This window comes from Lineus longissimus, chromosome 2, assembly GCF_910592395.1.
Source record: "Lineus longissimus chromosome 2, tnLinLong1.2, whole genome shotgun sequence".
NCBI classification, from domain to species: Eukaryota; Metazoa; Nemertea; class Pilidiophora; order Heteronemertea; family Lineidae; genus Lineus; species Lineus longissimus.
Genome location: NC_088309.1, coordinates 2,390,490 through 2,401,680, shown reverse-complemented (window position 1 = coordinate 2,401,680; position 11,191 = coordinate 2,390,490). Strand labels below are relative to the sequence as shown.

Genomic DNA, 11,191 nt, shown 5'->3' with positions numbered 1-11,191 from the left:
CATTTGTGCTCAAAGAAGTTATTGATTATTATCTCTCGCATGGAAGTAATGTTTACGTGACGTTATTAGATGCCAGTCGTGCATTCGACAGGATTGAATACACCAGGCTGTTCAACTTGTTAGTAAAAAAGAAATGTTGTCCACTGATTGTGAAATTTCTGGCAACGCTGTACACGTGTCAATATGTCCAAGTAAAATGGAAGGACACTCTAAGTAGGGTAATTAATGTAAAAAATGGTATAAAGCAGGGTGGAGTAATGTCCCCTATTTTATTCTGCATTTACTCGGATGAAATGCTACTGGACTTGAAACAGTCGAGTTACGGATGTTATATTGGCCAACAATTTGTAGGGGCATTGGCGTACGCCGATGATGTAGTTCTATTGTGCCCCACTAGACATGGCATGCAGGAAATGCTTAAGATTTGTGATAGATATTCCGAGGAGTATAGATTATTGTTCAATGTCATTAAAACACACTTCCTATTGTTTGGAAAAGAAGCAGCCGATACTTTTTTAAGGTGGCAAAACAACAGACTTGAGGTAGAAGATATAGCAAATCACCTGGGCCATATCATAGGCCCCCACGCCGAGCAGACACTTATTGATCAAGCTATTGGAAACATGATTGCCCGAACTAATGCACTTGTCTCTGCATTTGGTCATTGCGACATTGATATAAAATATCGCCTGTTCAAAACATATGTCATGTGTTTATACGGCAGCGTACTGTGGGATTTTTCTTCTAGGCACATGGATAGACTGCTTACGACCTGGAGGAAATGTGTAAGGAAACTATTCAAATTACCGTATCGGACACACTCAAATTTGTTGCCTACTATATGCCGGGATATCAATCCGGAATTTCAGATGCACAGCAGGTTTTTAAAATTTTTTAAGACTGCTCTGAGAAGTAATAATGAACTGGTTGAACTGTCTGCGAAAATAGTCATTTACGGAAGTAGTTCCTCCGTCGGGGGAAACATCAATGTACTATGTGAGAAGATAGGGACCGATAGGGACAACCTTATTAGAAGGGGTAACAAAGTTGGTGATATCGAAACGAATGACATAGGCAGTGTGATCAGGGATCTTATACTGATGAGAGACAGGGGTGACTATCACCTCTTTGATAGAGATGAGCTGTCAGATACTATTACGCATCTAGCATGCGAATGATAAGTTGACCTTTGCCCCCCCCCGCGGCAGAGGATCCATGAGAATTTTTCTTTCATAAATAGACTTTGATACATGTATTTTGTTTTTACGTTCTTGTCTTGTTCAATGCACCTTTTCTTGTAAGCGCACAATGCACAATACTGTAAAATGTACAAGAGTACGATAAATAAACTATATATATATATATATATATAAAATCTGAGGGATCTTTCAGTAGACCGTAGCCACTTCTTTGGACTCTGACATGAGGAAGGAAACCACATTCAAAGATAGTGAGTTCCCAGTTCATGCATGTCTTAATAATTAACAAAAACAACATCCTGATCCATGGAAAAGGAACCTTTCGACGTGAATCCCATGGGAATATTCACACACCTGGCAATCATGCACTTCTTGAATCTAAAGAATGCATAACATGCATGCTCTATTTACATCCTCTTGCATATTTACAGATTTTCAAACAAGAAAAAAAAGAATGTTTTGTTCATATTTTGTTGAATCATCTAGTAATTTTTACATTGCATACAAACTGATTATACAAAAGTGGTCTATCTACAAAGAATACGGTGGTGCCATCTAACTTTATGTACACTTCCAAGCTTGATTATGATGGCCTTTTCAAAGTTTGAATACCTTACAAGACGACTGGGAAGAGTACAGTAACACAAGAAACAATTCATCCATTCTTCTGCATCATAATTAATAATCGGCTACATGTAGGTACATTTTTATACACACTATTCACACACATAATTCACAAGATTCAACATATGCTGACGCTCTACATACCACAATCATTCAAACAAGTATAATCAAAACAGCATACACAGTATAACCTTTCTTTAAAGGACACCTTTCTATAAAGGACGCCTTTCTATAAAGGACACCTTTCTTTAAAGGACGCCTTTTTATATAGACCTTTCTAAAGGACACCCGTTAGGAGAGGGACTAACAAATGCTGTCCTTTTCATGGAGAGGTGTACTGATGGTCTTTGAGGAAAAAAAGAAACATGCATGCTTCTTCCATCTGAGCACGGCTCGGCCAGTTCAGCTGGGTAAATTGTAAGTCTCTAGTTAGCCTTGACTTCAGCTAGCGGCATGGTCAGTTTGGCCGGATTGATGGTGACTGACTTGGTAGAGTTATAAGTCTTGTAGATACCAATCAGACGATCGGCCAGTTCAAACATGTTATTGCGGAGAGAAATGATGATGAACTGAGCATTCTTGGTCCTTTCCTGTAAGAAATCAAAATAATTTGTCAAAGAGGGGTCATCTCAGTACATCACCAGACAATAAAGACCAGCAATTTCAGTTTCACCTTACTGTAGAAATTAGACATGCTTGACAAAATTGTAGAAGAAAGTCAATATCAGCCACGTCTATGAAGCCAAGAGGGGCAGAAATATGTGTTTGTGAAGCCACAAGACAGCCCAACAATAGTGGACATAGTTGTTGTACTATTTGTTTTTGCTGATCATCTCACCTTGATATAGTTTGCCACGATAGAGACATTCTTGAAGTCAAGGGCTGCATCGATCTCATCCATGACATAGAGTGGTGTCGGCTTGTAGTGATGCAGGGCAAACACCAACGCCAGGGAGCTCAGCGTCTTCTCTCCTCCTGAGAGGTTACTGATGTTCTTCCAGGACTTCTTGGGAGGACGAACACTGCAAGTCAGAGGACAACTTTAAGAAGATTGTTCGATTCATCAGTGAGTTTGGTTAGCAGTTGTAGGGCCATTGTTGTGGTCACCAAAACCACCAAAGGTTTCACTTCCTAGTCTTGAGTTTGCTCATGACAGGCAGAACTTCTCCACAGCAACATCAATAACCTGATGAAATCAAACTCTCTCACCTGAACACGATCCCCTCGGAGAATGGATCCAAAGAATCGACCAATTCCAACTCGGCATCTCCCCCTAGAGTGATCATCTGGTACATCTCCTTCAACTTATTGGTGATGATACCAAAGCCTGTCATGAACTCATCCAACCGCCTCTTTCTCAGGTTCTCAAAGTTACGCCGCTGTTGATCCCGCAGATCCGTAATCTGGTCAAGTTCGTGAACCCGCTTCAGGTAAGTGTCATTCTGAAAGCAAAAACGAGGATGAATCATCACTGATAAATTTCATAGCTTTATGGTAAACCACCCTGTCAATTCCATAGTGGAATTCTCAACTGTCATGCGGAGTGAAGGAAATGAATCCCTCTGATTCAAATCCTCCCCCAAAGCAATAAATTTCATCTCTGAGTCAAAATCAGGAGATCAACTGATCAGCAGCTCCCAATGAGAGAGGGAGACTCACTTAGACACTCCATCCTGCCAAAACAAGTCCAAAATCCCCACCTTATGAGAGTGTACAGCAAGAAGGCATTGCGATCTAACAGTCCTTTATATCAAGGGTTAGACACTATGATGAAGAAGAGTCTTACCTTCTTCTTATACTCAGCAATGGCTGTCATATTTGGCTTCATGTTCTGTAGCCTTGCTTCCTCACATGTGATCTTGTAATTCAGCTCCTCCTTGTCAATTGCCTTCACTTCTTCCTCAGTCAGCACAGGCATCTTCTCTTCCTCCCGACCCTCAATCGTATGCAGCTGCAGTTGCTTCAACTAGATGATGAAATGATTAATGTGGTAACTGTCAAATTACAAATAAGTTCTTTTCTAAAAAGGATGTCAAGGCGAATACATACTCTAAAACACAGGATTCCAACAACTAAAATTGCCTGGAACTGGCAAATAATGATAAAGTCTTCAAGGTCATCACTGGTTCTCAACCTGATAATGAGTTCATGTTCAATGTGATCACCACTCACCTCTTTCTTCCAGTACCTGATCTTGTTGTGACTCTCCTTGCACAGGGTCTCCCACCTCAGCACCTCCTGGTTCACCTGATGGGCTGACAGCTGTAGCTCTTCCTCTTCCTTCTCGATGACCGAGATCTCCTCCGTCAGAGTGGCGACACTCTCCGTTTCAACCTTGAACTCGGCCTAGGCAAAAACAACAAGGAACTCGCAAAATCAAGAATTGAAAAACAGAAATATCTGAGTAGATGATGAAGTTGGAGAGCCTACTGCAAAAAGGTCTCTTCAAACAATGGAAAAGTGTGATGTTGGAGTTGTAACTGCCATTTTTTTCCTCAGAAGTAATGGAGTTGTTGTTCTGTAATTCTGTTTTCCTCCACATGTAGCTGTAACTGCCAAGCTTTTAGAGTAACATATGTCTTCATCCCCCTTACCTGTGCATCCTCATAGATCTTCATGATTGTCATGGCCTCCTGCTCAATCTCTTTGAAGTGTGTCTGAAGCTTTTCAATCAATTCACGATTCTCTTTGATTTCGGTTTCTATGCTCTCCACTTTGTCTTCCGATTTCTTGAGATTCCTGTAAAAACAAATGATTTTTTTTCTGTCAGATTTGTTCGGAGCAGAGGTGGATTTGCATCACACAAGAACTGTGTCACGTCAAGCATCAAATACATGAAAGGCATCCAGTTATCTACAGATCTCTTCCATAGCATAGCATAGATTCTCACCTAGCAGCAGTTTTCACAGCAACGTTGGCCTTGGTAATTTGTCCTGTCACTGTATCAACTTGATGATTGATCGAATCAAGACGAGATTGCACAGCCTTCAACTTAGCGCCACCTATATCCATAATCTGGTGATGGAGTTCCTTCACGGCGTCTTCAATCGTTTTGGCAGCAGCTGCAGCCTTGTCGTAATCCTTCTTCAACGCGGCCACATTCTTCTCCATGTCTTTGAGTTTCTTCGGGTCAGGTGCCGCAGCCTTGACTCTCTCCTCGCACTCCTTCAATTGCACCGTCAGACTTGACTCTTGTTCTGTCATCGCCTTGATATCCATCTCAAACTTGTGGAAGCTGTGTTTCATGTTATTAACTTCTTTTTGTAGTTTGGCCACCGTCTCTTCCAACTTGGCCTTGTTTTCTCGGCATACCTGCGCCTCCTCTGCACTCTAGAAGACAAATTTTGAAATGGTCATCATATCCTTCCAAGAGTTTATATAAAACCTGTCATCTCGAATAAGCGATAAATTTCAAAAAAGTTTGTTCCATTGAAGGAGAGAATAAGAATACAGGTATTGAGTTCAGTCTAATTTGAGTTGTTGCTGTCTGGCATGCATTACCCAGAGATTCTGTCATCAGCTCAACTTTGAATCATAGAAAAGTCGCTGAGTACAGGAATATCAGACATATTCCTACCTTAGTCAATTGGTTTGCAGTCTGCTCGATCTCCTTGGGGTCCATTTCACACATGACCGCAGAACCCATTCTACCTGTGATCTTTTTCTTACTGCCACCACTCATTGTACCTGAAATAGTCCACACAAACTTTAATGACTGATGTCACAACAGCAGGAATATATCTCCTAAGACTGTCTTCAAGCCAAGATGATGGAATAGGAAACTCTTACATGCACTGAGCACCATAACTCAAATGACATAGTTCATTATGTTTCAAATAGCACAGGGGGTCTGTTGAAGCTGTGACGATATTGCAAAACTTCTCAACATCTCTAACTGTACTAAAAGCAAGGGTGACGTTTCAGCCAAGAGGAATAGATGTCGGTCAAATGGGTCAAAATCGCAGACCAACATCCTCCTCAATCTTCAAAATTTCTGATGAGTCAGCGACCTCTCCCATATATGAAACCAAAGCAGCTAAGTTGTTTATACCTGAGATATCAATGAGTTCTCCTCCTAGAGTGACAACCCTGTATCTTGTCTTCCCATATGATATCCTCGAGGCCTGGTCCAAGTCCTTTGCCACCAATGTGTCTCGCAGAGCAAAATAGAATGCCGGCAGCACAGCATCATCCTTGACTTTCACCAGATCGAACAGACGAGGGACATTTTCTGGCCTAGAATCACAAATAAGGTGCATGCAATGTCTTAAATACACGTCAGTAGGTGAGGCAAGATATTCTGCCACAAAAGTAAGACCATTCAATAGAGGCAATGACGCCTTTCATTGAGCCGATTTCAGAGCCATGATATCAAGATGATATACCGCTGTCCCTGCCTAAACTGAAGAAACTGAGAGAAGCCCTGGCATTTGGCTGTTACTGGCATCTGTGATGAGAGCCAAACATAACATGGACCTCACACAAACCCCTGAGCTTGACTTACGTATTAATTTTCTGAGACATGTTCCTCTTCCACTGCTGCATCTTATCAAGGGCGATGCACGTCACAATGCCGATGTTATTCTTTTTGATGAACTGGACACATTGCTGGGCTGTGTTCATGTTGTCACAAACAATGTTGTCAAGGGGACCACAGGCGGTGGAGATTGCGCAATCATACTTGTCATCAATGGCACCAAGGTCACCCTGGAGGAAGATGGATCATTGAGAAGAAGAAGGAACAATTTGCAAAACAGACACGCTTGAGAAGGATGAAATTGCTACTTGAATACTACAATCTCCAATGAACCTGCTCTGCTGTACTCAGAAAACAAGACACTTGATGTCTTGCCAAGTAAACCTTGTTCAATGTAAGAGCAAACACTCACCAATCGTCCATATATTCCCTTAATCTTTCCAAGGCGTTTCTGTTCCATCAAGGCATCAATGACTCGTCCCTTGCTCCTGGCTGCCTGCATCGAGCTTCTTGCCTCCTCCAACTTCAACCGCAGATTCCTCACTTCATTCGTGATCTTTTCCTCAGCGGCAGAGGAAGCGGCAAGATCTTTCTTGGCTCGTTCAAGCGCCCGGGTATCTTCTGGCACTTTCTTCTCAAGCCCCTGCATCCCACTGGAAAGAGATTGACAAAAATTCTTATCAATAGTTCAAGATACCCCAACTGATCACAATAGCCTAGAGGTTAAGGAGTCTGCCTCAAACATTTGAGCCCTGTTGAGTATAATTTACAAGATATCAGCAATATATTGATAGAAAACTTTCGATCTTGGTGAGATACATACGTCTTTCTCTCCTTTAGTGTTGTTGTGACCTTCTCCAGATTGCGCTTGGTCTCCCTTAGTTTATTCTCTTCACTCTGCTGGTTGCTGAGGATGATATCCAACTCAGACTGGGCTACATTGAACTGAAATAACGACAATATCAATTTTAGACATGTTTCATTTGTTAAAGTGGAATCACTGGGATTTGTCAAGGCAAATTGACAGCTGTGTTGAAAGAGAAAGACAGATGTGCCTCAGGAGACAGAGTCAAACCTGAGCACACCATGGGATTAGGTAGGTGGCTGTGTAGAGAAATGATTTCTTACCTTTGATTTAGTTTCATTGACTCCTTTCTGAAGCCCCAGTAGGTCCTTCTCCTTTGCCTCTTTTTCTTCTTGTAAACCCTGAAGGGAAAAGACATGAAACAAACTGAAATACAAGTACTGTTTGGTACATGATGTACAGCCTACATTTTTTTTGAAAAATCACAACTGACAAGAATATATAACCTGGTGCAAATGTGGCCACCATTTGGCATTTGCAAAACTTTAATGCTGTGAAACTTTTCTGTTGTACAGTATAGAGTATATGAATATGATTTGGAAAAGAATAGCCTGCAATCTTGGCTGCCATACCTTAGTTTCAATCTTCATGTTAGCCATGACCTCCTCCACTTTCTTCTCTTCCTTTACTCTCTCTTTCTCGATCTTCTCCAAGTTGTTCTTCAGATCAGCGATGTGCTTCTCACTCTCTTCGGGAACCTTCTCCAGTTCTTCAATCTGAAAGTTAAACTCAGTTTTAAAGATGACGTTTAAGAAATTTTGTTTTCTTCATTTTTTGTAATGTCAGAGAGTGATGTCAAGTTTACCTTTTTCTTCTCCTGATCCAAACTTCTATCGAGTTTCTTGGCCTGTGCCTTGGCATGTTTCAGATCTTCTCGACACTTCACATCCTGCTGTTCAATCTCAGAGAACTTGGCTTTGGCCTCATCACATTTGTTCTGGAGGAGTTGTAACGCCCTGAAGAGTATCATGAAGATCATGAGATACGAATTAAGGTATTGCTGTTTTCTGAAAACTTCTGAACAGCACTCAAGTAAGTTCATGTTTACTGGTGCATACATTCAGTCATCCAGGTTGTTTCCCAATTTATTTACTGATTTCAAACTGATAACTAACTAGACACAGACACTTGGTTTAAAGTAAACATAACTTACTTGTACATCTTTTTATGTTCCTTGGTCTTCTCCTTCTTGTTATCTGTGACGACCTTCATCTTCTCCAACACTTTACTATTCTTCTCCTTCTCCTCCTCCAGCTGCTTTGAAGCTTTCTCATGATTACTCTCATTCGTGAAGCTGAGATGGAAAGAGTAGAAAACAGTTAGAAACAAGTTGGGTGGCCAGCTTGGTTCTCAGCACATTGGGGAATAAATTCGTAACTTCGCAAGACAAAAAGTATCATTTAATCATTGCTCTAACCCTGAGATAGAGGTAAGGTCAGTTATCTTAAGATCACACTACAGAACAACTCCCAGTTACAAATCCAAAGTATTCACCATCACCACTTACATGTAGAAGAGGTACATCTCAAACTTGAGTTTAGCAATAGCATTCTCGATCTGCAGGAAGGCAATCGCCTCGTCCTTAGCACCTTCTAATTCGTCTTTTTCTTTCTCAACAGCTTTCACTCGATTCAACTGAAAAACGATAATAGAGCAAGAAAGAAGATGGTTATTTTGAGGTCACAATATGTGATCTGACTCAGTGTACCGCTTAACTCTGCTGTAAGAAAACAAGACTCTTACAGTACCCTTCTTTGAAAACTGCAAAATACACCAGGAATCTATAAATACTTCTCTAACAAGAAAGACACTTCTCTAAGAACATCAAATTATCGGCAACTCATGATTGGCCTCTCAAGAAGTTGTATCACTACCTTTTCTGCTCTAAGTTCATTGAGTTCTTCTACCCTCTTGTTGAGCCTTTCGATGGGTTCCTTATAACGGTTACTGCCAATGATGTCCTCAAGGAACTCCAGCATGCCATCGTCGTGCTCCGTCTGCCCCTTCGGTTTCATCATAGCAATCTGTTCAACCTCTCCCTGAATGTAACAGAATTAAATATCATTATGAGGCTCTACATGTGGGACTGACTTCATCTCCCCATTCACAGCTTTCCCTTGGCCTTGTTGTTTGAAAGCGTTCTCGAAAATTGATCTATGTGGTCATAGCAACAATTTTTTCTTTCTAACTGAATCGATGTTACTATATGTAATGTTAAAGTACCGGTTATATTGTTAATTCTCTACCTCAACCTGACAAGAAGTCAAATAAAGACCAAATGTCTTGCTCAATGCATGGCATAAGTAACAGAAACATAATCAAATCCATTTGAAACACAACCCCATTTAACGGCTGAAACGTTACAATATATGCACCTACCTGAAGAATCAAGAACCTATTATGATCAAGATCAATGCCCTGACCTCGAAGGAGTCGACCAACTTCTTTGATTGTTGCCCTCTTCCCATCAATACAGTAGTATGAAGTGCTGTCTTTGTGAGCGGTCCTCGACACATGGAACTTGGAATCGGGTACGACATCATACTCATCCTCACCAGGCTGAAAACGACCAGCAAATCTGAGCACAGTGCAGTAGCGATTCAGGCATTGTAGAATCTGATAACAATCTGCTAATGTCCCAGTCAGGAAGCTGTTGTCAATGACGATGACAATGATGAATACCAGACAACATATTACAGGCAGAGTCCAATACTGAATCAAATAATCAGATGTTATACTGCATTCTTACCCCTGTATCAACAATTTTCTGGAAGTAGACACAAACACAACAAGAGTTGATATTCTTGTGTTCCTGGCTGTTGTGTATCAACACACTGATCTTCTTGGACCTGATCTTGTTGGCACGGAAACCAAATACAAATAACATGGAGTCGATCACGTTCGATTTGCCACTTCCATTTGGCCCAACAATGGCAGAGAAACTCTGAAAAAAGGTCAAGTACAAGAATTAGTTGTCGTCAACAGACAGTCCATAGCATTATTTTCAGGTTTGCCTTAGATTTCAACTTTAGCCCATTGACCAGCAGGCCCAACAGCAAACCAACTAAGTCGCCACTTAACATCACAAAACAAAACTTGTGTCTGTAACTAGTTGTGCCAGTTCATGGTTGGAAAGACTGAGTGGTTCGCGTTACCTTATGAAATGGTCCTAAAGTCTGGCTCCCAGCATATGACTTAAAGTTCTCATTGACAATGTGAGTGATCATCAAGCGAGGTCCATTATTTTCAAATGCAGTGCCTATGTCAGGCAGTGGTTCAACTTCTATCGGGGCATACTCTGAAATTCAACAACGAAATAAATAATGAAGAAAAAGATTTAATACTTTGATTACTTGATTCTAATACATTGAGTGAAAACATCCCAGACAGATGACTAGTTGTAAAGCTAACAAACTATCTCACATATCTCCCAATGACTGGATCCTTCTGACAACTTACCAGCAAAGAGATCCCTTGGTTGTTCTGGTCTGGATGTGTTCAAGTCAACCTGGACAGCAGGATCCGTCTGCATTGGTTCCTCCGTGTCTGACATTGTCGTCTTGTGCAAATCTACAACAAAAACAATGATGAAGAAAAAACAGATGGCAAAATCATGCATGTCATAAACATGAAAGTTTGTGGAAATGTATTGAATGGCTTACCAGTACTTCCCAGATCATGAACCGGATAAATTGTATTGATCCGACAATCGTAACTACAGAGCCACTGTAATGCAAACACTTGAAAGCTCGATAGCCGCGGATGTCCGGAAAAAGATTTTTAGTGAAAGCTATAGCAATTTTACTCATTTAAAAATAACCGAGAATCTTAATACTTAGCAAACACATTCTAAATCTGCACGGGAACAAATATAACGGTAAAAACTTGGATAAATTTATTTTACCTACAACTTATTTACGTTTTTTGTGGCAATAATGTTTACAAAATACGAAAATGGCGCCGCAGCGAATCTGTCAGCCTCGCTTTCGAACTCAAATCATTCTCTGTACCGATAGCACATTTCGT

The 11,191-nt window shown here is 40.9% G+C and overlaps 1 protein-coding gene across 2 annotated transcripts; it reads right to left on the bottom strand.

The window, feature by feature from the left end:
• Positions 1 to 1,666: 1,666 nt before the first annotated feature.
• LOC135483507 (structural maintenance of chromosomes protein 4-like) lies at positions 1,667 to 11,134 on the bottom strand. 2 transcript variants are annotated; one of them, XM_064764467.1, is made up of 23 exons: positions 11,074 to 11,134; positions 10,625 to 10,735; positions 10,321 to 10,463; positions 9,915 to 10,109; positions 9,545 to 9,724; positions 9,040 to 9,204; positions 8,673 to 8,800; positions 8,319 to 8,459; positions 7,971 to 8,121; positions 7,738 to 7,881; positions 7,429 to 7,506; positions 7,124 to 7,245; positions 6,713 to 6,953; positions 6,328 to 6,530; positions 5,875 to 6,059; positions 5,401 to 5,510; positions 4,714 to 5,153; positions 4,418 to 4,562; positions 3,996 to 4,169; positions 3,610 to 3,789; positions 3,033 to 3,265; positions 2,662 to 2,845; positions 1,667 to 2,413 (listed from the first exon to the last, which is right to left on the bottom strand). In XM_064764467.1, the coding sequence occupies exons 2-23, from the start codon at positions 10,716 to 10,718 to the stop codon at positions 2,249 to 2,251; spliced, it is 3,801 nt and encodes a 1,266-aa protein (XP_064620537.1). In that variant the 5' UTR covers positions 10,719 to 10,735; positions 11,074 to 11,134; the 3' UTR covers positions 1,667 to 2,248. The 2 variants fall into 2 exon arrangements, with proteins under 2 accessions (XP_064620537.1, XP_064620536.1); XM_064764466.1 differs by having other exon boundaries at positions 11,070 to 11,113.
• Positions 11,135 to 11,191: the final 57 nt, after the last annotated feature.

Bases quoted from the DNA above. Each gene is read 5' to 3' on its own strand.
- LOC135483507 (XM_064764467.1), bottom strand. From the start codon at position 10,718: ATGTCAGACACGGAGGAACCAATGCAGACGGATCCTGCTGTCCAGGTT. The intron at 8,122-8,318 runs GTAAGTTATGTT...GATACTCTTCAG, and splicing joins GAACATAAAAAGATGTACAA to GGCGTTACAACTCCTCCAGA. The intron at 6,531-6,712 runs GTGAGTGTTTGC...ATCTTCCTCCAG, and splicing joins AGGGAATATATGGACGATTG to GGTGACCTTGGTGCCATTGA.